The 27,220-nt window shown below is 56.1% G+C and overlaps 2 protein-coding genes across 24 annotated transcripts in view; one reads left to right on the top strand and one right to left on the bottom strand.

The window, feature by feature from the left end:
* Window positions 1-163: 163 nt before the first annotated feature.
* GOLGA2 (golgin A2) lies at window positions 164-18,342 on the top strand. 11 transcript variants are annotated; one of them, XM_047699019.1, is made up of 28 exons: window positions 164-314; window positions 1,779-1,901; window positions 3,027-3,107; window positions 5,913-6,029; window positions 6,288-6,331; window positions 6,452-6,515; window positions 7,129-7,185; window positions 7,369-7,449; window positions 8,233-8,271; window positions 8,555-8,617; window positions 8,710-8,803; window positions 8,902-9,008; window positions 9,993-10,051; window positions 10,341-10,482; window positions 11,789-11,878; window positions 11,986-12,093; window positions 12,298-12,385; window positions 12,759-13,096; window positions 13,340-13,453; window positions 13,888-14,133; window positions 14,223-14,298; window positions 14,524-14,612; window positions 14,909-15,124; window positions 15,220-15,322; window positions 15,409-15,515; window positions 15,596-15,749; window positions 15,868-16,394; window positions 16,929-18,342. In XM_047699019.1, exons 1-27 carry the CDS (start codon window positions 234-236, stop codon window positions 16,089-16,091), a joined length of 3,105 nt encoding a protein of 1,034 aa, XP_047554975.1. In that variant the 5' UTR covers window positions 164-233; the 3' UTR covers window positions 16,092-16,394; window positions 16,929-18,342. The 11 variants fall into 11 exon arrangements, with proteins under 11 accessions (XP_047554975.1, XP_047554974.1, XP_047554972.1 ...); XM_047699018.1 differs by having other exon boundaries at window positions 15,596-15,752; XM_047699016.1 differs by having other exon boundaries at window positions 15,596-15,761.
* A 962-nt stretch (window positions 18,343-19,304) lies between these two features.
* Window positions 19,305-27,220, bottom strand: part of DNM1 (dynamin 1) — a 44,925-nt gene continuing 37,009 nt past the window's right edge. For 2 of the 13 annotated variants that reach the window (XM_047699033.1, XM_047699032.1), the window contains exons 16-23: window positions 26,927-27,036; window positions 26,175-26,286; window positions 25,724-25,735; window positions 25,200-25,370; window positions 23,893-24,134; window positions 23,312-23,527; window positions 21,179-21,215; window positions 19,305-19,633 (exon numbers count right to left, since the gene is read on the bottom strand). In XM_047699033.1, the coding sequence (XP_047554989.1) occupies window positions 21,194-21,215; window positions 23,312-23,527; window positions 23,893-24,134; window positions 25,200-25,370; window positions 25,724-25,735; window positions 26,175-26,286; window positions 26,927-27,036 (885 nt within the window). In that variant the 3' untranslated portion in view covers window positions 19,305-19,633; window positions 21,179-21,193. Of the gene's footprint in view, window positions 20,313-21,178; window positions 21,216-23,311; window positions 23,528-23,892; window positions 24,135-25,199; window positions 25,371-25,723; window positions 25,736-26,174; window positions 26,287-26,926; window positions 27,037-27,220 lie in introns of all 13 variants that reach the window. The other 11 variants (XM_047699028.1, XM_047699027.1, XM_047699029.1 and 8 more) reach the window with 8 other exon arrangements.

The following is a 27,220-nucleotide window of genomic DNA, read 5'->3' as shown; positions in this document are numbered from 1 at the left end:
AGCGGCTGCGCGCGCAGCTTTCATTGTGACTCCACCTGTCCCTTGGGGCCCGCGGCCGTCTGACCACGCCCCCTTTCCTTTCATCTTTCTCTCCGGCCAATAGGATTCAAGTATTGGGGCCACGCCCACCCAGCTGCTGCCTAGAATCTCCGGGTCCCTCCTTTTCTGGCTCAGTCGCACACCGGCGCTTTGACCAGCGGAAGCTATTCCGCAGTGGTTGACGGGATTTGGTGATGTGGCCCCCCCTTCCCTCCCCCCTTCCCGGGATGTCGGAAGAAACCCGACAGAGCAAATTGGCAGCTGCCAAGAAAAAGGTAAAATGTGCCGAGTCGCGGCTCCCTGACCCAGCCAAAGGCCTCTCCGACGGCCGGGCCGTGGCCAGAGTCTGTGCTGCCCCTGAGGCACACAGGGCGAGCCCCTCGGCGCCCCTTGGCGCTCCCCCACCCAAAGTCTTCTCAGCCAGTCCCGCCCCCCGGCAGCCCAGCCCTCGCCCTCGCCTGTCGCCCCTGGGTGACTTTGGGCCTGTGACCCCCGGGATCCTCGCTCCGGGCTTGACCCTCGCCTTCTGCCACCCAGAACTAGAGGACCGGACTCCCCTGGCCGGTCCGGGTCTCGGAGGACCTCGGTCCCGGCCCTGCTTTCCCCTCCCCCACCGCGGAGCGGCGACTCGGGCGTCGGTAGGGAGGAGTGGAATGTAGTTACGTCACAATCCCCCTCGGAACTGTCATTAGCGCCACGAGTCCGGTGTTTGATCTTACTACCCAGTCCCCCAGTGTTTTCATACCCTTTCCGGTTTCTCGGGTCGCGGCACAAATATCCAGCTTAAAGGGGACTGGGGACTATGGGACCTAGGTGGAAGAGGTTTCAGGAGCCCTTACTCTAAGACTGTACCCCATCCTTACACAACTGACTTAAGTGATCACGGAACGTTGATAACACCTTGGTGACAAGGGGAGAATGTGTTTTCTTTGGTATGGTTTCCTCCTAGGTTTATACTGTCCAGAAAGACTTTCACATTTTAAATCTGAATTCTCTACCTCACATTTTAATTCCCTGTGATTCTGGGACCAGAATCCCCCTCAATCAGTGCTCTTTGGAGTGAGATCTGCTTATCCTCTGTGGAACAGATCTCTGGAACCTGAACTTCACAGGTGGGAATCTTCCCCAAATCATCATCTCAACATGGAGTTTTCTAAATGCCACAGGATAATATGGGACTGAAGTATAAGTTGTGCTTGATTCAGGGAGAAAAGTCCTTTTATATTAATGTACCTAGGGATGACATTTGCATAGATTTGTAAGATTATAATAGACTTCTAGTGAAATGGTGCTTGGGTTGTCCACGTTCACTAGGTGTGTGCCTTCATTGCCTTCTGCCATCAGGATACGTTAATGTAAAAGTTTGATAAGTACCAGTGTGCAGCTTTAACAGATGGGTAGGAAAGGACCCTAGATTACTCAGATGTTTACTTTTTCATCTCCACTTCTGGTTTTGCCTCTTGGCACTTGCTGATTTCATGGCATACCCCCAGGACTCAGAGTCAGAAGACTAGGTTTAAATTCCATTGTTGCTCCCCCCCCCCTTTATAATGCCCTGTTATCATTCCATTTCTGCGGTCACTGAGAATTACAGCACCTTGTAGGGCTGTTGATGGCATTAAATCAGATGGCGAATATAGGAGTATATCGTAAACTACAAAGTTTGCTATATACTCCTATATTGGGAGTTGGGTGTGAATATAGGAGCTTAGAGTTCTCACTGCTTTTCTTTTCTGCAGTTGAGGGAGTATCAGCAGAAGAATAATCCTGGTACTCCTGCAGGAGTAAAGAAAAAACGGAAGATCAAAAATGGGAGTTGCTCAGAAACAACAGCTTCTCATAGTTGTCACTCCCCTGAGGATGTGAGTATTGGCTGGCCAAACTCCTGGGACCAGGGGTGCTCCAAGGGGAGTAGAGGGTGGTGGTTAAGGTTATGGAAGTGTCAGGTACAGGTTTGAGTCCTAGCTCTCCCTTTGCCAGGGATAATGTCACTGCTAGGGCTATATTTCCACATCAGGAAGATTGGGGTAATGTTATCTTACTTACACTTGTGACACTGGAATGAGATGGTTGATTTTTTTTTTTTTTTAAGATTTATTTATTTGAGAGAGAGAGGGGTGGGGGTGGGGGACAAAAGGAGAGGGAATGGGAGAGGGAGAGAGAGAAAATCCTCAAGCGGACTTCCGGCTGAGCACAGAGCCTGACATGGAGCTCCATCCTGGGACCCTGAGATCGTAACTTGAGGAGAAAGAAATCAAGAGCCGGACATTTAACTGACTGAGCCACCCAGGCCTGCTATAGGGCCTGGTGCAGGGTAAAGATTTGCTAAAGGGTAGTGGTATTTGATGTACTGATCTGGTGACTTTCCTCATCCCCGGCCTCAAACGGGAAGCCACACAGAGCAGCCATATGCCGTCACACTGTCCCTTTAGGAAGCACCGGAAGAGGCCCAGGGTGTAGTGAGGAGGGGCCCAAGCACTTGGGTTAGGTGACATTGACTTTTGAGTCCATCTTTGCCACCAGCTTGCTGGGCGACCTCAGGAAAATCACTTCCTCCCCTGGGTCAAGTGGCCTCATCCGTAAGAGGATATTGTTGGAGCAGATCCGTACCTTTCAGACTTCTAGCTGGAACCCCCTTTGTTCAAGCGAACCCTTCCTCAGAAGTCTGATTTTTCGAAGGGAGATGGCATTCCTGTCAGATTCGTCCCCAGCATCCTGGGCCTGAGGAGCAGGTCTCATGAATGTATTAAGAAAACTGCTGCATCGGGCCAGTGACTGCATTCTCTGTCTAGTTCAGGGGACTTTTCCCTTTGTGTACCTTGATTTCTGTCTCCAGCAAGGCAGCCGGTGGCCGTTTGGGAAGGCGGCCCAGGCCATGGATTTGTTCCCTTCTCGCTTCCCTTCTTCCTTCCCTGACTCTCTCACCTCTCTCTAAGCCACTTTTCTCTCTCCCCTTGCCCTTGTTTCTCCCTTCTCGCCTCCTGTAGATTCAGGACATCCTGAAGGTGCTGGTGTCCGACCTTAACCGCTCCAATGGGGTAGCACTCCCCCCATTGGACAAGTGGCAGGTGAGGCAGTGCCAAGCTTCCTCTCTGGCTTGCTTTCTCCTGGCTGTGCATGCCCCAAGGCTTCTCTGGTTTGGGGGAGGCTATGCCTCTGGCTTATTTTGTGTTGCTTTCATTAAACCTCAGCCTGTTCACGTCTGCTTTTTCCACCTGCTTGGTTGGTTGGGTTGTTTTCCTTGCCCCACATCTTTTATCATCTTGAAGAAAGTGAGACACACCTTGACATTTAAAGGTAATTTGGAAAAGCTTCCAGAGCAGGTGCGTGGGATCTGGGCTTTTCGAGCCTTGGGTATGAATACCCAGCGGCATGTCAGACTCGGAGAGATTAAATAAAAGCAAACCTTCAGGCTTGCCCTTTGGGCTCCTGTCCCCAAAAGACCCAACAGACTGCGTAGCAGTTTGTGCTCTCTCTGAACTGGATGAATCCATTTTGGGTTGAGAGTAAGTAACTGCAGGGTTTAAGACAAAGGGAGCGTACGTTACAGTTACAAGGTTCGAGGTCATATCCCGCCCCTGTTCTCTTTTAAAAATCAGCTGGACACTCGGCTCTGTGTTCAGTGGCCCTTGCTAGGGGAGGCGATTGGCTAGGCGCTCCAGAAAAGAGGTAAGCCAGGTCGAACGTGGACTGAGGGAGGCCGACCCTACCTCAAGAAGCAAGGGTAGAATGTGGCAACGTTCCAAGTGCCCAGCTAAGGGTGAGGTTTGTTCTAAATGGACTCAAGAGACTGGTTTGAAGATTACAGGTGGGTAGCATTTATCCAGATGGAGAGTGGGGGGAAGTGGGAGCTCCGGGCAGAGGGAGGGAGGGATCCAGGTAACAACCAGTATTATGAGCTCACAGAGTGTTGCCTAGAGAGGGAGCCTTGGTGGGTTCTCTGGACATGATGTTCCCACTTTGTCCTGGGACACCGCCCAGGCCAGGGCAGTAGGGCTGAAATTCGGCCAGGGCAGTAGGGCTGAAATTCAGCCAGGTCCTGCAAGAGATGGGCATGGGCAGAGGGTGGGCACAGAGCCCTGGATGCTGGTGTGAGAGCCTTTTACTCACTGGGACCGCTCAAACCCGGGGTATCAGGTCTGTCTAGGTGCTTTGACTCACCTGGTGGGCTCAGAGGAGCTGCTGAGGGGCACGGGGAAGGGAGCCCTGGCCTAGAGGGCTCCTGAAGCTGGTATTTGCACTGAGTTCTAAGAACCTGTGCCCGCACCCCCCTGTTGTCCTGGAAACGAAGACCCAGATCCTTTTTGTGGTTTTTCAATCCTTTCTGTCTCCATGGCCATTTCCCACTTGTTTTCTGTTCCTGCAACACAGGCTTGTGGTTATAGGATCCTGGACAGAGCTGATAGCATTTCCAGAAATGGGGACTCATGAAGAAATAAAATTTTAATGGAATGGGAGTGTTGGGGGAGTGGAGAGTGATTTTTTAAAATACTCCATACTTTTGCTCTAAGACCTAAAATTGTGAAATAGCTTGGTTGATCATAAAAGCGTCGTGTTACATATATTTAAGTCCTCAGAAAATCATTTTTATTCCTCCTCTGAACATTCTTGGGTCTAGTGCTAGGGATCCATGGGACCCCAGGATGCCAGGAGGCACCCAGAGCTTGCCAGGGCCCAGGGCTGGAAGTGCCCACCTTCCCTAAAGTCTTCAAGCCCGGCCAGCTGCTGAGCCCCTGCTGTTACCTGGGAGATTCTGTTGACCAGTTGGTTTCAGGGTCAAAGGTCACAGCCGGGACAGTAAACACGCAAATTGCTTGATTTATCCTCAGCTTCCCCGGCTCTGCATCACTAGCTCTAAGGAGGGCAGTGGAGTTGACTTTTCAGAGGTCAGGGCTGATGTCCAGAGAACATCCAGCCCTGGGTCCCTCTTCCTCCTGGCGCCGGCCCCGCTGGCCAGGCCTTGGCTCCCTAATGTGCTCCCCTCTTCAAACTCGAGCTTGGCAGCCATCTTCCCCACCTGTCTGCTCATTTTTGTACCTCATCAGACATTAGATCTGTAGAGCCAGATGTCACGTGTGAGCCCAGAAAGAGGCTGGGTGGGGCCCTGGTCAAGCAGGTGGGTCCAGGTGGGGAAGGGGGAGCAGTTTCTTCATGGCTCCTTGTCCCCAGCCCCAGGATTGTTCCCCAGGGTACCAGGAGTCAGAGGGGAGACCTCTTAGCTCTGGCTTCTCATGCTGGTTCTCAGTTGGGTAGCTAATTTTGGAGCTAGGAGGTTGGGGTGGGCCTAGTGGCTGTGTTTTTCTTTTTTACCTGCAGGAGTAGGGTGAGGTTTCGAGTTTGGTAGCTTCTTTCCCAGAAAAGTCCCGAACTGGGCAGATAGAGCCAGTAGTGGAGGATAGGAGAGGGGAAGGGAGAAGAGAGCAGAGAGGAAGGAAACAGATAGTGGTTGACCACGTCCCTTATCACCACCACCCTCTGCCTGCCAGGAGCCCAGGGCGAGGATCACTCTGGCATCCCCGAAGAGCAGTGCCTTCCTTCTCCCTGACTGGGCACCCCTGTTCTCCACCTGCTGTGGCTGCCACAGGTCAAGAGCCTGATACTGTCCCTTGCCGAGCTCCATGGAGAACAAGGCCCCCACTTTCAGGAAGGAGGTCGCACAGACCCTGCTTGGAGCTTTGGCCGTCCAGAAGGCTGCAGAGCCGCCCTCAGCTCGGGCGAGTCACAGCCACGCTCCACAGTGGCTCCCAGCATGTGTGACCGTCCCTCTGACCCCAGCAACCCCTGTCCTGCTCACTCCGTACCCCCGCATCCATGGCAGCCGGGCGCCTTCTTATCCGCATGGCCCCCTAACCCCCTGCTCTGTTCTGTGACAGGCGCCCAAAGACCGCGCCACTCCTGCCAAACCAACTATTGATGACACCGTGGCACCTGATGGTGTCCCTTCGCCTTGTGCTAGTCCCCTTCGTGTTACTAGCATGGCGTCAGTTCAGGTTTGTACCTCACCCCGCCACCTGCCGCCCCACTCTGTGTCCACCCCCACCTCCTCCTCCTCAGAGGACTGGACCTGCTCTGGGTCCTCTTCCCCTTTCTTCAGGTAGCTTGGTTCCTCCCGGAGGACTGAGGTGGGGGAGGCCAAGACCAGGTCTTTCCTTGAAGTTTGGGAAGCTGGCAGGTTGCCTCCCCACCCCGCCCCTGGGTGGTCTTCATGAGCAGCTGAGTAACAACCTCATGTGTTTCTTCCTGAACAGAGTCACGATGCAGAAAATGGCCCTTTCCTTACGGATGAAAACGAGTGAGTATCTCCTATAGGGCCAGCAGCCCCTAGGCCGAGGGAGTCGGGACAGGCTACTGCCGGCCACCCCCTCTTTCCCATTGAACCTCCTGCACCCCTGACTCCCATGTTTGTCCCCAGATGTCTGTCATCTACCGAGAGCCTGCGACAACTTTCTCAGCAGCTCAATGGTCTTGTGTCTGAGGTACCCCAGAACTTGAAACCCAAGGGAGAGGGTAGATGGTGGGGAATGTGACAGAAAGAAACCGAGGTAGAGGTTCCCAAGAGGGAAGGAAGAGCCCGGGAGCAGCTAGCTTGCTGGGCAATGTTCAGCTCGGCATGACTCTTCTTTTTTTTTTTTTTTTTTTAATTTTAAAAAGATTTTATTGAATTATCTGACACAGAGAGAGAGGGAACACAAGCAGGAGGAGTGGGAGAGGGAGAGGCAGACTCCCCACTGAGCAGGGAGCCCGATGCGGGACTTGATCCCAGGACCCTGGGATCATGAGCTGAGTCAAATGCAGATGCTTAATGGACTGAGCCACCCAGGGGCCCCCTTTGAGTCCTCTTTGAAGCTCCCCAAACTGAAGGGTTTGGACCTCGAAGCTGGTTACATCCTTTGATCCCTCCGCAGGAAGCACAGAATGGGAGCCACCTGGGAGGGGGCCATGGAGGGGGAGATAAGAACTAGAAGGAGTTGGCACAAAGGGCTTAGGCAGATCGGTTTGCGTCTGATGGGCAGTTCGAGGAGTCAGAGGGTTAGGGAATGGGGAGGGGAGCGGAGCGCGCCTCCATGTGCGCCGTTTTGTGCCTCCTAGTCTTCATCCTACGTCAATGGAGAGGGCCTGTCATCTGCTAATATGAAGGATCTGGAGGTAAGTGGGTCTGGACTGTGGCCCAGTGACCCTGCAGGCCAGCCCCCCCCCCCCACCTCCCACGGCGGGGGCTGGGTGCCCCGCTGCCAGCTGAGATGGCCCAGACAGCCCTCAACCCTAATGACTGCTCTCTCTACCTCTCCCCGCCCCCATCCTCCTCCTCCTCCTCTGCATGCGCCTCAGAGCCGGTACCAAGAGCTATCACTAGCCCTGGACTCCAGCAATCTAACAAACAAACAACTCAGTAACAAGATAGAAGAATTGGTAAGAGTCCAGTGGGGTCCCCTGGTTCCACGCTGCCACTCTGGGGCTCCAGTTTCTCCCTGGGGCCCTGAAGAAAGGGGCTGGGGGCCCCTGCCAGGGGAGAATGGGGTGCCCGGGGGCCTAAGTCTCCATTGGAGGGACCCTGGAGCATGGAGCATGCAGCATGGCTCTCTGTGGCTGCCTTCTTCGCCTCCTCTCTGTTTTCCAGACACCCCTGCTTGAGCCCTCCCTGTACTTGCTCCCAGGGCTCTTGCTTCCCAGAGGAAGCACTGGCTTGACCCGTGCACTCCAGCCCTGACTCAGTCCCTCATTTGCTCCATCTTTCAACTCAGACCAGTCCCCTCTCCTCTCTGGGCTTCAGTGTCCCAAGGAGATAGAATTAGAGGTGGCCGAGGTCCCTTTTGGCTCAGAAAATCAGGTCCTTCTCATTCAACAGAATCTGGCCTGTGGGGGAGGTGTGCTCAGTAAATATTTGTTGAATGAATGCACCCCTCCCCACCCACAGGCCGACAGAAGGGTAGTTTCTCACTTCTCAGCTCCCATTTCTAGACGTTCAGGTCCTTGTCCTTTCACGGGCATCTGGATCCAGACTCTCACTTGAGCAAAGCCACCTGAGACCCAAAGTCTCTTTCCTCGGGAGCTTGAGGACAGTGTGTCTGTTCATCTCCCTGTGAACTTTCCCTTTAAAACCCATTCCCAGCCCCTGCCCATCCTCCATCTTGGTGTGGGGAAGGTAGCAAAAGGCCGACAGACTGAGTTACCTTCCTTCGACTCTTCCCACAGAAGAAGCAAAACCAGGAATCTTTGGACCAACTGGAAAAAGTAACGTGATTTCTTTGTCTGCTGGTCACGTGGCAGATGGGTTTGGGGAGGGTTCAAGTGTAGAGGCCCATGCTCATCTGGCTCCCAGCCTGGAGGAATAAAAGGCCCCCTCGTCCCCTACCCCTTCCCCACCCCCTGGCCCCTCTCCAGCGCCCCCCAGCCCCCCTAGGATCTGGCCACGTTGTTGAGGCTGTCCTGGGCCGTCAGCGGCATTCTGGGAGCACGTCCTTTCCGGTTTCATCTCTGCCTCCTCCCAGTCAGCCATGTTGTGTCCTTCCTACAGGAGAAGAAGGAGTTTGAGCAGAAGCTTGCCAAGGAGCAGGGCTCCCTAAGGGAGCAACTGCAGGTGCGTGGAACTGCGGTCTGTCTCCCGCCCCCCCCCCCAAGGAAATGCTTCCTTCCCTCCTCTTCAGCACCCCTCTTCCTTCTCTCCCGAAGGTTCATATCCAGACCATAGGAATTCTGGTGTCTGAGAAGACTGAGTTACAGACAGCCTTGGCGCATACCCAGCAGGCAGCCAGGCAAAAAGCAGGTGGGAGTCCAGGCGCCCTCCCGTCCCCCAGCCTCACACGTGGGCGGGCCTTGGGTGGGATTCCTTCTTGGGTTCCATTTTGAACTCTGTCATTCCAGGAGAATCTGAAGATCTTGCTAGTCGTCTGCAGTCTTCCCGCCAGCGCATCGGAGAACTGGAGCGCACCCTGTCTGCCGTCTCCACGCAGCAGAAACAGGTGGAGAGGGTGAGTCCATCGTCGGACCCGTCCACTCAAGGCGCAGCTTCCCTGGCAGGGGAGGGGCCCGAAGGTCCCTTCCACAAGATGGAGTGTATTTTTTTTTTTAAGATTTTATTTATTTATTTGACAGGCAGAGATCACAAGTAGCAGAGAGGCAGGCAGAGAGAGAGGAAGGGAAGCAGGCTCCCTGCTGAGCAGAGAGCCCGATGCGGGGCTCCATCCCAGGACCCTGAGATCATGACCTGAGCCGAAGGCAGAGGCTTTAACCCACTGAGCCACCCAGGCACCCCCCCCCCCTTTTTTAAGATTTTATTTATTTATTCAGGACAGCACTTTTACTTATGTTACCATTTGTGGAGGAAGGGACACATGTATGTAATAGAAGGTGTGTGAAATGATTTATAAAAACCCAGGGAGAGGATCAGGGTAGATGGGAGGACCTGTCACCTCTGCGCCTTCTGAGTGCTGAGCCTGTGACTAGAGCATTCAAAAAGGAGACAGATCACAGTGCAGATTTAATTTCATTCTTTGTATCTGCTCCCCCACCGCAGGGAGGAAATGTGGTTGAAGAGTCAGACAGGCTGGGTGTTTAATTCCCACTCTGTCGGGGATCGCAGGCAAACGACTTCACCTGTGACACTCTGTGCTCACCTGTAAAACAGACAGAGCCAGGCCTGCCCCATGCAGTGGTCGTGAGGCTTGAACGCGATCCTTAGCCTGGTGCCTGCTGGTGCCCTTGGGGAAGGGTCAGTCATGATGCTCCTTGTGACGGACAGTGATGCCACCTGCTCTGTCTGGGCCTCCGCTGGCCAGCCATGAATCTGTCCCGCCCTTCCCAAGCTCTTGGCTGTGGCAAATGGGAGCGTGGGCTTGGAAAGGCTTTGAACAAAACGTGCAGGGTGGCTGTGGCGTGGTTAGGGCTGCTGGTAGTCTGCCTGCTGAGCCCTCCCCCTGGCCACCACTCCTGACTTCGCCTTTCTGTGTTTGCAGCACAACAAGGACCTAACCAAAGAGCGAGATGCCCTGAAGCTGGAGTTATACAAGAACAAGTAGGATGGCAGGGGGCTGGGCAGTGGGAGGGGTGCAGGAGCTGGGGGAGGGGGTTGGCTGGGTTTGGACAGGTGGAGAGCTGGGCTCTGGGCCCAGCAGTGCCACCAATGCAGGCCATGGCTTCAGGCCACTCAGGTCTTCTTTCTGGCCTGCCCCTGGGGACTCTCGTGCCCTGGGGTCCCTTCCGATGCCCCCGTTCCGTGGCTCTGTGGCAAGTGTGGCGGGTTGATCACCAGAGGGCTCCTTTCTGTTCTGACTCATGTCTTTCCTCGCTGCCTGTGGCCACAGCAAAAACACCGAGGACCTGAAGCAGCAGAACTCGGAACTGGAAGAGAAGCTTCGGGTGTTGGTGAACGAGAAGGCGGGCATGAAGCTCAAGATGGAGGAGCTGCAGAAAAAGCTGGAGATGTCAGAGCTTCTGCTGCAGCAGGTAAGGCTGGAGCTGCAGGGAGCCCGAGCCCCACCCATCGGGGTCACGGGCCACCTCCATCCACGAGCTGCAAGGTCGGCATTCTCGTTCTGGCCCTGCTGTAGAATCCTGCTCCAAACATTGATCAAACTCCACACATCAGGGCCCAGCCCAGATCTGTGGAATCAGAGTCTCAGGGATTTTTTTTTTTTTTTTAAGATTTTATTTATTTATATGACAGACAGAGATCACAAGCAGGCAGAGACAGAGAGAGGGAAGCAGGCTCCACACTGAGCAGAGAGCCTGATGCAGGGCTCGATCCCAGGACCCTGGGATCATGACCTAAGCTGAAGGCAGAGGCTTTAACCCACTGAGTCACCCAGGCGCCCCTCTCAGGGATTTTTTTATTTGGTTTTTCAAAGTGTTCTGGGTGCAAACCATTGTTGCATAGGTGTCAGGCACAAGGCTAGCCTGTGAATCCTCCTGCTTCCTCTTGGAGGGTGGGCCACCAAGGTCAGAGGCTCCCCTCAGTCAGGGTTTCTTCACACTGAGCCATACTCTGCCTTCAAGTTGTTTCCCTCGTTGGGGCTCTCTTCCCTCCCGATCAACACAGGAAAAATCTCGTCTCTTTCCCAAGACAGACCTTCTGATACTGGGGGGGTGGGGGAGCCTGTGTACAGATTCCTTATGGCTCCCTCATCTTTTCCAAGCTACACAGACCCAGCTGGGGCCCATGTGGTCTGTCACCCTCCTGATTGCTTTCTCCTGGATGGGACCTGATCTGTTAGGGCTCCTCTTATGGTCAGTCCCCCAGAGCGGAACAGGAGTCTCCAATTGGGTCTAGCCTGGGCAGCAGACAGAGCTCTGTACCCATCCAGCCATCCGGCTCCCCATCCATTCAGCAAGTGTTAATGGAATGTCCCTCTGTGGCCCATTCCTGTGATGCGCAGTCTAGTAAGCGGGCCTGCTAGTGATACAAAGTGAGGCCTTGAGGTTGCCCTGAAGTTGGTGGACGCCTGGACTCTGTGACCCGACCACCCCTGGACCAGTTTGTAGCTTTATTCACTATAGCCAGGAAAGGATCTGGAAGGATACACATCAGGTCCGGGGGGGTCCTGGGAGCTAGAGGAACAGTGAATATTTAGTTTCAGAAAGCCTCTGGGTACAGTCCTAACAACGTGAGCACAGAGATCTTTGTTTATCCCAAGTCGTTATGTTATCCCAGTTCGTACATTACCCCAGCTCAGACCCTTTTGCAGTGGGGGGGCGGTTTGCATGGTACAGCGTGGGCTCCCCACATCTAACAACCTCGTCTTTCATGCTCCAGTTTTCTAGTGAATTGAAACCCCACGATAGCAGCCAGGAGTTACAGCAGGCCCTAGAGGAACGGGCACGCCTGGAGGCCCGTGTGGGGCAGGTGAGGCCTGGCAGACCGAGGCGGGTGGAAGGAGGATGACCCCAGGTGCCCAGGAGCCGGTGAGGCTCAGGGACAGCCCCTGCTACCTTTTCTGCCTCTCTCTGCAGCTGAGCGATTTACTGAAGCAACTGCAATTTGAAAGAGACTGTTATGTGGAGAATCTGAAGGAGGACAGTGCTTACTGGCAAGACAAAATGCGGCAAATGTCCGAACAGGTGAGATGCGACCTTCAGGCCCCCCCACCCACCTTAGACAGGTCACTTGGTCTTTCCCGGGCCTCAGTAAAATGGGAATCCTGTCACTTGCCGTGGGCAGCCCAAGATGGCTGTGTAGTGTTTACAGGGGTGCGGTGGGGGGAGAGAGAGCATTGGTCCTCCCTTCCCGCCCCCCACATGCCCCTCCCCCTGTGCTTTGGGCAGATGCACAAACTGAGGGACGAGAAGGAGCATAGTGTGTGTCAGGTGCAGGAACTGGAGGCCAGCGTGGCCGAACTGAAGAAGCAGCTGGGTAAGCCAGGGCTGGACGATCTGGGAACAGGATTGGTGGCAGAGGGCTGGTCAGGGTGCCTTGGAGTGGCCCTAGGAGCATGGACGGATGAAAGGGGACTGTGGCCGAGGGAAGGAGGGCTATACCAGGAGTTGGCCAGGCTGGGTACAGTGCCCACTGACAATCAGCCAGAGTTGTCTTGAGCACAAAAACCTAAAGAACTCTATCCGAAAGGTTCTAGAAAGAGCCTGTCCCACGAGTGTGAGGGCACTGTTAGCCAGGAAGCCCAGGTTTGGGGTGACGAGGCCCAGGGAGGAGCTGTGAACCAAGCAGAGGGGTTTCGGAAGGCACAGAGGTGAGGGGTCCCTACCGTGCACCCCCCCCCTCCCCCCAGTGGTGCCTCCAGCCCCAGAGCCCCCAGCTGGGCCCTCGGAGGAGGAGCAGCGGCTGCAAATGGAGGCGGAGCAACTACAGAAGGAACTGGAGATCCTGGCCGGGCAGCTGCAAGCCCAGGTGAAGGACAACGAAGGTCTGAGTCGCCTGAACCAGGAGCAGGAGCAGCGGCTGCTGGAGCTGGAGCGCGCCGCCGAGTGCTGGGGGGACCAGGCTGAGGAGCGCAAGAGGATCCTGGAGACCATGCAGAGCGACCGCACCACCATCAGCCGTGCGCTGTCCCAGAACCGCGAGCTCAAGGAGCAGCTGGCTGAGCTGCAGGACGGCTTCGTCAAGCTGGTGTGCAGCCCCTCCCTGGCCAAGCCCTTTGGTGCAGGGCGGGACACCGAACCCCTCTGGGCCTCTGTTTCCCCAGCCGTAAAATGGGGTTTGGGTGGGGGGTAAGGACCCCATGTGACACGGTCCCCGTGAAGGCACGCTGTGAGCCAGAGAGCCCCGCTCAGATGAGCCACGGGAGGCGGATGTTATGTTCCGGGGGCCCAGGCTGCCCCGGGTGGCCGCTGACTCTTCCCCTCTGTCCAGTCCAATGAGAACATGGAGGTTACCACTGCGCTGCAGACAGAACAGCACATCAAGAATGAGCTGGCCAAGAGACTGGGCCAGCTGCAGGAGAAGCTGGGGGAGCTGAAGGAGACAGTAAGCCCCGCGCCCTGGCAGACAGACACCCGCCTGCAGGGTGGTGGGAGGCTTGGCCAGGACAAGGCAGCTCCAGCCGGCGGGGGTGGGGGGGCACGGGACTCCCAGATCCTTCCCAGCCTGCCTATGGCGAGGCTCCTTGTTGCTCCCCGTTCTCTGACTTTACGAAGTGGGTAGCCCTGGGCCCGGAGGTCGCCGCTCTGGCTAGAGACCCTGAGCCCTTTAACCAGAGAGCAAGAGACCATGTGCCGAGGGCAGCTTCTCAGATTCGGCCCTGGGTGCCGCCCCTAGTTCCACTGGTCACTATTCTGCTTCTCACCTCTGGGCTTCCATGTCCTTAGTCTAAAAGGGAGATTAGCAAGCCCCCTCCTACCCCCCACACCTGACTTCCCCAGCCTGGGCTCCGAAGTCTCAGTTCCGGGGTCTTCCTGCAGGTGGAGCTGAAGAGCCAGGAGGCCGAGAGCCTGCAGCAGCAGCGCGACCAGTATGTGAGCCACCTGCAGCAGTATGTGGCGGCCTATCAGCAGCACGTGGCTGCCTACCAGCAACTGGCTTCGGACAAGGAGCTCCTGCAGAGGCAGGTCCTGGTGCAGACCCAGCTCATGGACCGGCTGCAGAGCGAGGATATTGAGGTCAAGGTGGCGGCCGAGAAGGCCCGCCAAGAGTTAGAGGAGACCCAGGTGAGGGCGTTTGAGGGCTCGAGGGCTGGGCCCCCAAGGGGAGGGCCTGCCACCTCTGTGTCCCTCCTCACTCTTTTCTGGCCCCTCAGGGACGCCTGGAAGCTGCCACCCAGCAGAACCAGCAGCTCCAGGCCCAGCTGAGCCTCATGGCTATGCCTGGAGAAGGTAGGTGGAAGCACCCAGGGGAGGAGGACAGAGCCCAGGGAGGAGGGCAACTTTAGTGTATGAAGGGATCTTTAGGACAGGGATTCCTTCTCCTTCGGGGGGACGGGCTGGCCCAAGGTCGCACAGGGAGGTGGGCTGGAGCCCGCCTCAAGCTTTCCTCCCTGGCCCACTCCACCTCCCCTCTTGGGTTGTCTGAGCACCACCCCCCACCGGCTGCCCCGACAGGAGACGGACTGGACGGTGAGGAGGAGGACGAGGCGGCTGCCCGTCCGAAGCTGAGCATGCCAGAGGGCCTGGATAGCCGAGAGGCCATGGTGAGTGGGCCCCCGTTGTTGCCTCTTCCTTCCCTGTCCCCCCTTCGTGCTTCCCTCTGTGGCCCCCCCCACACACTGGGGCACCCTCCTTACCCCTTGGTCTGCCTCCCTTGACTTCTCTTGACCCCTGACACCCCTGGGAGCCAGCTGTCAGCTGTCGCTCCATCCTTGAAGCCCAGGCTTGTGCCCACTGAGAAAGGCCGGCAGAGGAGCAGCTCCCGCCACCCCCCTGCCCTCTGCTCATCCTGAGCAGCACCCCCCCACCACGAAAGCACACCTGCACGTCTTGCCCGCAGGTGGCATATTTGAACTCGGCCTTAGCCGGTGCTGAGGAAGAGAAGGCCCGGCTGCGTGGGCAGCTGAAGCAACAAAAGCTGCATTGTCAGCGCCTGGCTCACCTGGTGGCCCCCGGCCAAGAGCAGGAGGCAGGTGACAAGGCCCCCGGGAGCGGGGATGACAGTGTGCCTGTGGAGACCCACCAGGCCCTCCAGGAGGCAATGGACAAGCTGCAGGTGAGCGCCTCTCCTCGGGCTCCAGCTCAGCCTGGCAGGGTGGGGGGGCCCCCAGGCTGCTGCCAAACCCTGACCCCTGACTCCTCTGGGCGCAGGGCCGCTTCACGGCCCTCATACAGGAGAAGGTGGATCTGAAGGAGCGGGTGGATGAGCTGGAGCATCGGTGCATCCAGCTTTCTGGAGAGACGGACACTATTGGTGAGCGGCAGGGCTGGCGCCAGAGGCGGTGGGGAGGAACTCCGCCATGGCCCCCCGAGCCTGAGCACGTGCCCCTCTGCCCGCAGGAGAGTATATTGCCCTCTACCAGAGTCAGAGGGCCGTGCTCAAGGAGCGGCACCGGGAGAAGGAGGAGTACATTAGCCGGCTGGCTCAGGACAAGGAGGAAATGAAGGTAGGGGACCCTGAGCAGCCCCAGGAGCAGGGCGGGGTGGGGGTGGGGCTCACAAGGGTGCTCAGCCCCTCTCCCCCCAGGTGAAGCTGCTGGAGCTGCAGGACTTGGTGCTTCGCCTAGTCGACGAGCGTGACAAATGGCAGGGCAAGTACCTGGCCGCTGCCCAGAACCCTGCTGGGGAGCCTGCTGCGGCAACCCCAGCCCGAGAGCTTGGCGATGCCGATGGCCAGGGCGATGGCCAGGGCGGTGAGTAGAACCCTCAGGGCAGGTGGTTTGGGGGGCGGGGGTGGGGAGAGCTGGCACAGCACTCAGAGCCCTGCCTCTCTCCCCCCTCCCCACCCTGCCCTGAAAGATATTCAAGAGGTGAACCTGGCCAACAAGGAGAGTGTGGCACCTCCCCAGGGAGAGGCCCTGCCGGGCCGCAGTGCCCCCGAGAACCCTACTGCACAGCAGATCTTACAGCTGCTGCGAGAGATGCAGAACACCCAGCAGCGCCCAGGCTTGGGCGACAACCCCTGCATCCCTTTCTTCTACCGGGCTGATGACAACGACGAGGTGAAGATCATGGTGATCTAAGCCCGTCGCCAACAAGCAACATCTGAAGCAGTGGGGCTGGGGGCTCTGCCCCCACCCTGTCCCCGCCACCCTATCCTTCCTTCATGTCCCCGCCACCCTATCATTCCTTCCCAGGTACCTTTTTTTCCCTACACTAGCAAGATAGAACCCCTAAAAAGGGGTATGATAAGCCCCCTAATGGGGAGAAATAGGTGCAGACCCCCTTGCCACCTAGGCAAGACCTGTATCTTTATATCTGGACTCTTCGTGGTTCCAGAAAAACAAAGAGCCAGAGGCTCAGTAAGTTAAATAGTTTATTTATAGGTATGAAAAGCCCCCTAAAAAAAATAAAAATAAAAAAAAAGGGAAAAAAAAGGAAAAAAAGAAAAAAAAGAATAAAAAAGAAAAAAAAAAAAAAAGAATAAAAAAGAAAAAAAAAAAAAAAAAGAAAAGCCCCCAATGGGGAGAAATAGGTGCAGACCCCCTTGCCACCTAGGCAAGACCTGTATCTTTATATCTGGACTCTTCGTGGTTCCAGAAAAAACAAAGAGCCAGAGGCTCAGTAAGTTAAATAGTTTATTTATAGGTATGAAAAGCCCCCTAAAAAAAAATAAAAAAGAAAAAAAAAGAATAAAAAAAGAAAAAAAAGGAAAAAAAGAATAAAAAAAAAAAAAAAAAAAAAAAAAAGAAAAGCCCCCTAATGGGGAGAAATAGGTGCAGACCCCCTTGCCACCTAGGCAAGACCTGTATCTTTATATCTGGACTCTTGTGCTCGCTTCGGCAGCACATATACTAAAATATATATCTGGACTCTTCGTGGTTCCAGAAAAACAAAGAGCCAGAGGCTCAGTAAGTTAGTTTATTTATAGGTATGAAAAGCCCCCTAAAAAAAATAAAAATAAAAAAAAAGAAAAAAAAGAAGAAAAAAGAAGAAAAAAAAAAAAAAGAAAAGCCCCCAATGGGGAGAAATAGGTGCAGACCCCCTTGCCACCTAGGCAAGACCTGTATCTTTATATCTGGACTCTTCGTGGTTCCAGAAAAACAGAGCCAGAGGCTCAGTAAGTTAAATAGTTTATTTATAGGTATGAAAAGCCCCCTAAAAAAAATAAAAATTAAAAAAAAGGAAAAAAAAGGAAAAAAAGAAAAAAAAAGAATAAAAAAGAATAAAAAAGAAAAAAAAAAAAAGAAAAGCAAAGCCTCCTGATGGGGAGAAATAGGTGCAGACCCCCTTGCCACCTAGGCAAGACCTGTATCTTTATATCTGGACTCTTCGTGGTTCCAGAAAAACAAAGAGCCAGAGGCTCAGTAAGTTAAATAGTTTATTTATAGGTATGAAAAGCCCCCTAAAAAAAAAAAAAAAAAAAGAATAAAAAACAAAAAAAAAGAAAAAAATAATAAAAAAGAAAAAAAAGAATTAAAAAAAGAATAAAAAAGAAGAAAAAGAATAAAAAAGAAAAAAAAAAGAAAAAAAAAGAATTTAAAAAAAAGCCCCCTAATGGGGAGAAATAGGTGCAGACCCCCTTGCCACCTAGGCAAGACCTGTATCTTTATATCTGGACTCTTCGTGGTTCCAGAAAAACAAAGAGCCAGAGGCTCAGTAAGTTAAATAGTTTATTTATAGGTATGAAAAGCCGCCTAAAAAAAAAAAAAAAAAAAGAGAAAAAAAAAGAATAAAAAAGAAAAAAAGAAAAGCCTCCTAATGGGGAGAAATAGGTGCAGACCCCCTTTGCCACCGAGGCAACAGCTGTATCTTTATATCTGGACTCTGCGTGGTTCCAGAAAAACACAGAGCCAGAGGCTCAGTAAGTTAATTTAGGAGGCTCCCTCTCTTGGGGAGCAGGGGTTCCCTGGTGACCACCTCACCCCCACCAAGCAGTCCTCATTCAGAGGGGCTCACGCATCCTCTATTCAGAGGCACTTTGGGGCACAAGTCCCCCCCTGTCCAGCTAGACGACCGGGCAGCACTCTCCCGGGCCTCTCTGAGGCCAGGCAAAGCCCTAAGCTGGTGGTGGGGTGGGCTCCCTCCTCAGTGTATTATACTGTACTTGTGTAATATTTTGTATATTCTGGGGACCCAACACCCCCTGTATCATAGAGGTTGGAGCTGACAAATGGGCAAGAGGTTAACAGTATCCAGGAAATGGGGAAACTTATTTATTAATAGCATAACAGGACAAAGGAAGACCATAAGAAGGCGGGGACGGGCTTTAGCCCAGGTGATTCGACTCCTGTTTGCTTTTTATTTCGGAATAAATAAACGGATTTAGCCATACTGCTCCGCCTTGCAAGTGCCTGTTTCCAGTCCCTGGCCACCCGGTGCTGGGGTGTGCGCGTTGGGCACGGGACAGGGAGCAGATCCTGCCAGCGCGTCTGAGGCTGAGCGGAGCTGTTAGAGATGGGCCAGGCCTGTCTCACCCCCATGCTGCTGGGGGAGGTCTGGGGGATCCCAGAGGCCCTTCCCTGGGACTCTTAAGGGGGCACTGCTGTCCTAATGGCCCAGAGGGTCAGAGGCCCTGAGGCCTGATCTAATCCTGGGGAGGGACAACAGGGTCCCAGCACGCAAGAGTGGTGCCTTCCAGTTGAGGTAGTTTCCGACCCATCACCCTGCCCCTCTGCTGGCCTGTGGTCCTGTCCATCCACAGTGTGTGCCAGTGCCCCCTTCCTTCCTCCAGGCTGAGTTGGTGCCCCTGCCCTGCAGTGAGCAGAGCTGGCTTCCCAGGATGAGAACCCTTGAACCGCAACCCCCACCCCCTGCCCTGCCAGGTGCTTTCCCAATAGGGCGTGCAAAGGATGGGACTTTTTTTCGCCACTCCTTACAGCACCCTAGCAACGGCTGGGCCCTTCCCCACCCCTGTGTCCCAGTGTTTAAGCCTTCCCCTTCCCCTGAACTCCACAAAGAACATAAACCAACAGAGGGCAGCTTCCCATCATCCAGAAATGGGTTTTATTCTCAGCCAAGAGACAGCAAGACCGGTGGTAGAGAGCCACACAGCCTCCAGGACAGCACCCCCCGGGCTCGGGCGGGGAGGGACGGAAAAGTGGCTGTCCATAGGCGGGGCGTGACAGGGAGGCTCATCAGAGGTGGCACACCTTGGAGAGGGGGACGTCAGGGTGACAGTGTTCCCTGGTGGTTAGGCCACAAGACTCCTCACAGATAGCATGATGATTGCCAACACTAGAGGCGAGGCTGTGGCGGCCGTGTGTGTGTGTGTGTGTGTGTGTGTGTGTGTGTGTGTGTGTGTGTGTATGTGTATGTGTGTGTGTGTGTATATATATATATATGAGTATTTATAGTTATTTATAGATTGGGGTAGGAGCAATACCACAGAGGGGCACAAGTTCTCACCACATCATCACGCCTGGATGTGTCAGCTCACCACTACAACAGACTAAGTCACAGATGAAGGGGGAGGCTTTGGGGCTGGGGAGCCACTGTTAAGTCACGGAACAGCCGTCCAGGCAGGCTTGGAAAGGGAGGTCTCCGAGGAATAGAGGGATCTGGTTAGAGGTCGAAGGGGGGCCTGGGGCTCTCAGGACGGGATGGACTTGCCTGACCCGATCGGCTGGCAGTTGGAGAGAAAGCAAAGAGAGAACGGAGAGAAGGAGGGAGAGAAGTGGTAAGGCAAGGGCAGCCAAGCCCGGTGGGGCGGGGGGAGGGGGTGGGGAGGTAGGGGGAGAAGATGAAGCTGAGGGTGTGGACGAGGGCTCTGGAATGGAGGAGAGAGAAAGGGAAGGCGGGAGGACCTGGAGGTGGGTGGGGGCCACAGCTTCCCAGGGGTCTTGGGGGTGGGGGGAGGCCGGGGCGGCGCTCCCCCTGCCACGCACGCTGGTCTCTCATACACCACCAGGCAGTGCACCCACAGCTCCAGGCACATGCTCGGCACCCCCTGCCTTCCCTCTACCCCCACACCACCCGTCTTCCAACGTAATGGCCCAGAGCCATCCCTAGCCTCCAAGTGTGGGGTCGCGAGCCCCAGGCCACAGCCACCAGTCCTCACAGAGGGAGACAGGAGGAGAAAGAACACTGTTTGAACCAGGAGGGCAAAGCTAAAAGGATGGCTGGAGGGAGCACTGGAGGCCCCTCTGGGTAGGCAGAAAACCCGGAGTCCTCAGAAGGGACCCTGGGGAGGCAGGGAGGTCAGGTAAGCCGGATGCCAGCGGCCACAGGCTTATAAGTCTAAGAGGGGAGCCTCAGCTGGTCGGGGGACCACAGGTCGCGTAGGTGAGGCTGGGCCCTTCCTGCTGGGGAAAAGCAGAAGGGCAAGAGTCAGCGGCAGGGACAGAGTGGCAGGTGGGTCACTGGGTAACTATGCAGCCCAGCCAGAGTGGGGACTCAGAGAAGCTGATTTGCCTAGGTCGGCGGACACTGTGGTCCCCTTGGCCGAAAAGCATAGGTCACCCCAGGAGCACCAGGCCCCGGGCCCACGAGCCTGTGGGCTAGCTATGGTGCTTCACCTGGGGCCGAGGACACTGTTGTTTGTCATGCCTTCATGACAACACCAAGGAGGGAGGGAGACGGCCTGTGTGACCCTGCCTCACCTGTGAGCTGTGCCCAGGGCCCTTCAGCTTTCAGAAAGCAGCAACCAACCAGAGCCTTCGCCCCCGATGGCTGCTCATCAGCCGGCACGGAAGAGGAGGTGCGGCCGTGCCCTCCTCTGCCCTGCCCCAACAGCACGGCTCCGATTGGGGAGCGAGTGTGGGACCCCCAGGACGAAGTTCCAAGGCCTCTGGCTGGCTAAGTCCGACCCACGCACAAGCCCCTCCAAATTCCCTGGTTCTACACCATCAACCACGAGCTCTCTGCCCTCTCTGATGGCTCCCGAGAGCACCCGTGACTGCCAGCTTGGGTGCGGAGCCTGTCCCAAGAGCTCCCCAGGCTCAGCCATGGAGGTGAGTGGCACTGAGTCCCGAGGCTCGCTGTGAGGGAGGCGAGAGAGCCAGCTGGCAGCGAGGACAGAAAGAGGAAAGAATAAGTCTGGAGCTGCAGAAGGGAGAGGGAGGGGAGCCTGGCTCTGAGGTCCCAGGTGTGCCCCCCAGTATGGAGCTGGTGCAGCGGGGGGGCAGACACACCGTTCATGCAGCGGGCAGAGAGGCGTGTGTGCACCTACCGTGGCTGACGCTCCTCAGGGGTCACTGATAGTGATTCTGAAAGACAGCACGAAATCAACATGGCAGTTCACACACACGGAGGTGGCAGGCCTGGGGGTGGGGCCACGCACACGCACACGCCCGGGCGTGCACACACATGCTGGGAGGCCCCACGGCCCCGCATGCACACGCTGACACACATGCCCACGAACAACACGCACACACCTCCACCTCCCGCTGCCCAGCACCCTCACTGGCCGGCGCGTGCAGCACGGATCTGGGGCATGCAACCACTCGGCACACTGAAGCACACGCGTGGGCTGAGTCACAACACAGAAGCTCGCCCATACACAGGAGGCATTTGCACCAGCTCCCTGCACACTCGTGCTCAGAGGGCCCCCTGTAACGTTCCCATAAGAGACAGGGCTTGCTTTCTTAGGGTCCATTGGCCATCTCTCTGCCCGAGAACCTTCCATGGCTGCCTAGTCCCCACAGCATTGAGTCCCAAGAAGATAAACTCTTCTGTGACCTTTTAAGGTTCTGCAGCCTGCCCCACCGTACCCAGAGCAACCTCTTCTTATTCTTCCTCCTCCTATCTTCGCTCTTCTCTGGCCAGCTGCTCTCCTCAATGCATCCCATGCTAACCCTTTGCCCGTACCATACCGCTGCTCCATACCCAGATGTCCCTGACTCCTCATCACCTGAGTCTTATCTCCATCAGCCCCCAGTCCTCCCCCGGGTCAATCTGTCTTGAAGCTTCCCAGACTGTTCTCTTCCCCGAGGGGGCCGGGACTTGCCAAGTGTTTCTCGTGTGTTACAAAGACTGGAGTTAGAGCAGGCGCCAAATCTTCCTCTTCCCATATGTCACCCCTCAGCGCAGACCTCATGTCAAATACCCTTAAGAATCTGAACTCACGAGGGAAGTTAGCAAAGCGTTCCTATGGCCACATTTGCAATTCATGCGGCTTCTCTATAGTCACTGTCTCCCTTGATCCTCACACCAGCCCTGGGAGAAAGGCAGAATGTTAAATACCATGTGGTAGGAGGGAAACTGAGGGCCAGGAAGGGAAAGTGACTTGCCTAAAGCCTAGGATGAACCAGAACTTCTGGACTCCAATCCCGTGCTCTTGACCAATACCCTGCTGCCTGCTTTACCCCATCTGTTTTGGTCATCAGATCTCCATGGAAGCAAGTCCCATCTCGGCTTCCTTTGGGGCTCATGGAGGCTAGACCCACGAAAGCTAGGCCCTACGCCTCCAGCCATCTGGAAGCACAAGTAGATGCTACTGGTCTGATGTGTTCTTGCTCAAGGGACGTGGCCAGTGGAAACAGGGACTGAGATATCAGAATGAGCTTCCTTGAAAAAGGGTCATAAATCAAGAGGCAAATCCAGGGGAGGAAGCAGAAGCCTTTTCCTTGGAAATCTCTGGGAATGGGGCAGGCTTCACCCACTCCTGCCCAGCACCCACCATGTTGGTCCAGGCCAGGCAGGGCCAGAGGCAGAGCCATAGAAGAAAGCCATTAGACTGCCCCATGGCTTCCAGGCCCCTTCCCAGCTGCTCCGTATCCTAGTCCGTGCCTGGATGCCATTCTTACACTCACACTCGTGTGCACGCCCACACACACATCACACACCTTGCTGGTCAGTCAGAGCCTGGCCTCTGTTCCTGTGGGCCAGAGGCCAGGCACCCCCTGGGACAGCTCAAAGAGTCAGGACTCAGAGTAGCCCTGCATGTAAGTGGAAAAACTCCACATCTGGAGAGGATCTGGGTTCAAAGTTCCCCAGACCTGAGGTAGGTCACAAGGGGCTGGGAGAGAGGAACTGAGAACAGAATGGAGAAGGAGGAGAGCCAGGAGAAAGGAGGAGGAATGCAACGTGTGGGAGAGAGGAGGGAAAAGGAAGGGAAGCGCCATGCAAGTGCTGGAAAGAAGGGGGCAGGTGGGATGAGTCCCACGGCCCCCTCCCCAGAAAGGACCACCTCCGGGACTCAGCGCTCCCTGGGGGGCAGGCTCCGCAAGCCCTCGGCCACTCGTCCCGTGGCTCCTGCACCCACGTCGGAGCGCCCTGGATGGAGAGGGCCAGTTCTGGCCACACCTCCCTCCCAGCTACGCCCGCCCGGTGGTCTCTCCCGCCGTATTCAGCCCCTACTCACCTGGGGACCCCGGGCGGGGCGCGGTTGGGGCGCGAGGGCACCTGGGGGGGAGGGCCGAAGGGGTCAGGGGAAGCCCCCGGCCTGGAGGGCACGGGGGGCGCCCCCCCCAGGGCGGACCCAGCAGGCGGAGGCCCAGGAGCAGGGCCCCGCGACCCGGGCCGGGCTGGGGGCACGGCGGGGGCTCGGCGCTGCGGCGTGGGGCTGGACGTGGGTGACCTGCGTGCGACAGGGCGCGGAAGACAAGGAGGGGAGAGATGAGCTGCTCCGCCCACCCTGAGGCCCCGCCCCAGCCCAGCGCCGGCCACGCCCATGCGCGGAAGCCCCGCCCCACAGCATCCTACTTGCTCCCGGAGTTTAAGCCCCGCCTCCGGTGGATCCAAGTTCCAGCTCCACCCAGCCCCGCAGCCAGCGCTTCACGGCAAGCCCCGCCCCGCGACAAGCCCCGCCCATCTCTAAGCCCCGCCCCCTGCTCCAGGTGGGAGCCGTTCCGGTGACGCGGGCGCGCCACTGCCCGGTCCCGGCCCTCCTCCCGCGGGCCCCGGGATGGGGGGCTTTGGGGCCGTGGGGGCCGGCCCTGGTACCTGCGTCCGGCCGGTACGCTCTGCACCTGCAGCCAGGAGTCGTCCACGGGCGGGGGCATGGGCGTGCTGACAGTGGTCGTGTTGATATCGCCGATGATGCTGAGCGCCTCCTTCAGTGCGTGGTACATGCGCAGCATCTCGTCGCGCCGCTGCGCCTGCTCCGCCGACTCCTCCATCAGCGTGTTCTGGTCCCCGCATGAGTACAGGTTGGCCAGCAGTTCCGAGAAGATGAATTCCTTCGTCTGCGGGCACGCGAAGAGAAGGACGGGCTGGGACCTGACCCCTGTACCGCTCTGGCCGCCCCTCGCGAGGACCGCACGCTGGGCTGGGAGCTCCCCGGGTCCTGGCTTTGCCACCACCTGAACTCGGTCATCTCACCCCGCTTCCCCGCCTCCCTCCTTGCCCTTTTCTCAGTTGGTCCAGAGAGGAAAAGTGACCTGTCCAAGGTCATAGATATGGGAAGGCACTCAGGGCCTATCACGCAATGAGGACACCTAGTTACTCAGCTTTGTCTCAGCCTCAGTTTCCCTATCTATAAAATGGGGCAGTTAGTTACACCTTTGCCAAGGACTTGTGCACTCCAGGGGACCAAAGTAAGGTAGATGCCAGTTTAAAATTTTCTGAGCCCTTGAGTAACACGTGTCAGGTGGTGCCTGCCTGGATTGGGTGAAATGTGTCTCTGTGTAGGCGGTGGGTTAATATGTTCCTTATTCTCCGTGGTGCTACCTGGCCCTGGTCCTGGATATTCATGGAGAGGCGCTGAGGTTTTTACGCCATAGGCCTGTGTCTCACTTATTTGCTACAAACATACGCTGAGCACCTACTATGTGCCAGGCACCATGTTGTTCTGCTTTATATATGCTTTACTTCTCAACTCTATTATTATCCATATTTTTACATATAGGGAAACAGGCTCAGAGAGGGTGGTTTACTGAAAGTCAAACAGAATTTGTGGCAAAACCAGGATTCAAGCACAGTTTTCATTCTCTGGGGGCCAGGCTTTTTCATTAAGCCATTCTGCGGGGCGTGCATTTCAAAACATGGTCTGGGGGTTCCCTAAAGATGTGATTCCTGGTTCCTTTTGGGAAACATTTAAGCATGTTTGGAGCAACTTGGGTATGTGACTCTACAATATAATGTACAAAGCTCACATTATATTTCTTTTGGACAGCTCTGGTGTGGACCTATATCTACCTCTTGAGACCCGATCCCCAGGGACTGGGTGTGCCTCCCCCAGGCCAGCCTGGCCACTGCCTCCCTGGTCCCCAGAGAGCAAGCACCCCCGGCCATGAAGGGTTTGCACCTACATTGTTGATCATGAGATGCATGATGGTCTTCGGCATGAGGTCCCGTACAGTCTTGTTCACAATGGCCATGTATGAGTCCACCAGGTTCCGGATGGTCTCCACCTGCCGCTCTAGCTGCGGGTCCATGGAGTGCATGAAACTGTCTGAGCCGTTCTCCTCAGTCTCACTGGCCTGCCGTTGAGAAGAGAGGGCATCAGGGTGGTGGGGCCCTCGCAGCCAGGTTCCAGGCACCCCCAGGGTCTCGGCCCCTCCAAGGGTGCCTGGAACACTGCCGTACAGAGAACAAACACCAGCTCCCCCAAACATACCGCGTCTGCACTCTACCCACCCCAGTGCCTCTTAGGATCCCAGACCCTCATTCAGCCTTATCTTGGCTCTCAGTCCAGTGCCTAGAATTTGCCTCAGTTTCCCAGTCCATCAATTAGGAAAGACTTTCCAGGGTCAACTCCTGATGCTAAAGAGCTGGCCAGAGCTGCTGCCAGGCTGGAGACACCTGGCAGAGGGCGAGGGAGGGGGACACTCACTTTCTCCTTGTCCTGGGAGGCCCACACCAAAGCCACAGAGGTCATGACACCGGCATTGGCACCACCACCACCGCCGCCACCAGCAAGCACAGCCGAAGCAGACACACACAGAAAGGAAAAGGCAAGTGAACCCAGGGCACTCTACCCCAACCCTAGGGCAACTGTAGACATTGCCACGGTGAAAGAGAGGAGGAAAGTGAAGGTAGCCACAAAAAGCCACCGCGATACCAAGGGGATGCAGGAAGTGCCATCTGTGGCAGAGGGTCACGAAAAACCGGCTTTGGAGGATGGGAGGAAGGCTTCACTCTGATCCCACGCCAGCGCAGGTAAGGGGAGGATCCATGCTATTTCTGAGCCCCAGAAGCGCTCAGAACCGTGACATGACATTCCTGAGGATAGTGACCCAGGGCCCCTATGGGAAGTCACTTGTCCCCGCCACCCCACCACTCACCCCAACACGCTCAGGATACACGCCAGCCCTCAGGAAGGAGGCCTTCCAGCTGTCCACCTCCTCCTGTGTCTCACAGGCCAGCTCCAGCTGCCGATAATCCTTGTAGACATTCCTGCAGGATGGGGCAGGCGGGGAGGGGAGAAGACGCAAAACCCATTCATGCAGGTGGTCAAGGGCGTGCACAGATTGGAGGCATCACGTCTGGGGTCCAGGCCTGGCTTTCTCATTTCCCAGCTGTGTGACCCTGGGCAAGTCCCCTCTCCTTCCAAGATTCAGTTTCCTCGCCTGGAAGATAGGTTAATAAAACGGCTCCTGCTTCCCTGGGTCATTGTGAGGATTCAGTGAAATTGGCAGTCAAATGTTCTATTAGAAAGGGACTAAAAAGTGGGGGGATGAGCCCTCATAAGAGGGGCACCCCTGACCATGCAGTACCCATTGGCTCCCCCTGCCTTCCTGGGGACCTCTCTGACGGAAGCTCTACTGATCCCTCATCTCGAGTAAGGGGAAGCCTGCAGGAGACGGCCCTGGCCTAGGAGGGGAGAGGCGCAGTACTGTTACCGACCTGACTAGACACTGAGTAGCAAGAAGGGGACCAGGCCTGAAGGGTTCTTCTTTGATCCCCAGGCCTGCCAGAGCAGGTGCTCACCCAGTGACCAACTAAATATTTGTCAAAGGAATGACTTGCCATGGGGCTCGGGGCAGGTCCCTGTCCTTTCTGAGGGTGGTTGGGGGCTTGAAGTCTGGGGACCCACCTCTGCTCAGTGTTAAAGAGGGCAAAGATGTGCTTGCTTGACATGAACCCTTTCTCCACATCCCGTAGCTTCAGGTTGTCCACGGAGAGCATGTATTTCTTCTCTTTCTCCTGTGGAGAGAGGTGGGAGTGATGGGCGAGGTCAGCACTGCTCCCTGCTACTCCTCCCAACCTAAGAGGGTTTTCTATGTGGTGGGGCGGGGCAGGCTGGGGCTGTGGGGCCCCAGAGTGGCCCTGGGCTTCGGGGGCACCTGTGTGCCATGCAAGGCACGGGTGCTGTCTGAAGAAAGCCTGG

The sequence above is a fragment of the Lutra lutra genome, chromosome 13, assembly GCF_902655055.1.
Source record: "Lutra lutra chromosome 13, mLutLut1.2, whole genome shotgun sequence".
In the NCBI taxonomy this organism is placed as follows: Eukaryota; Metazoa; Chordata; class Mammalia; order Carnivora; family Mustelidae; genus Lutra; species Lutra lutra.
This window is presented reverse-complemented; position numbering and strand designations above follow the sequence as displayed.

Bases quoted from the DNA above. Each gene is read 5' to 3' on its own strand.
- GOLGA2 (XM_047699016.1), top strand. From the start codon at position 234: ATGTGGCCCCCCCTTCCCTCCCCCCTTCCCGGGATGTCGGAAGAAACC. The intron at 315-1,778 runs GTAAAATGTGCC...TCTTTTCTGCAG, and splicing joins TGGCAGCTGCCAAGAAAAAG to TTGAGGGAGTATCAGCAGAA. The intron at 14,134-14,222 runs GTGAGGGCGTTT...CTGGCCCCTCAG, and splicing joins AAGAGTTAGAGGAGACCCAG to GGACGCCTGGAAGCTGCCAC.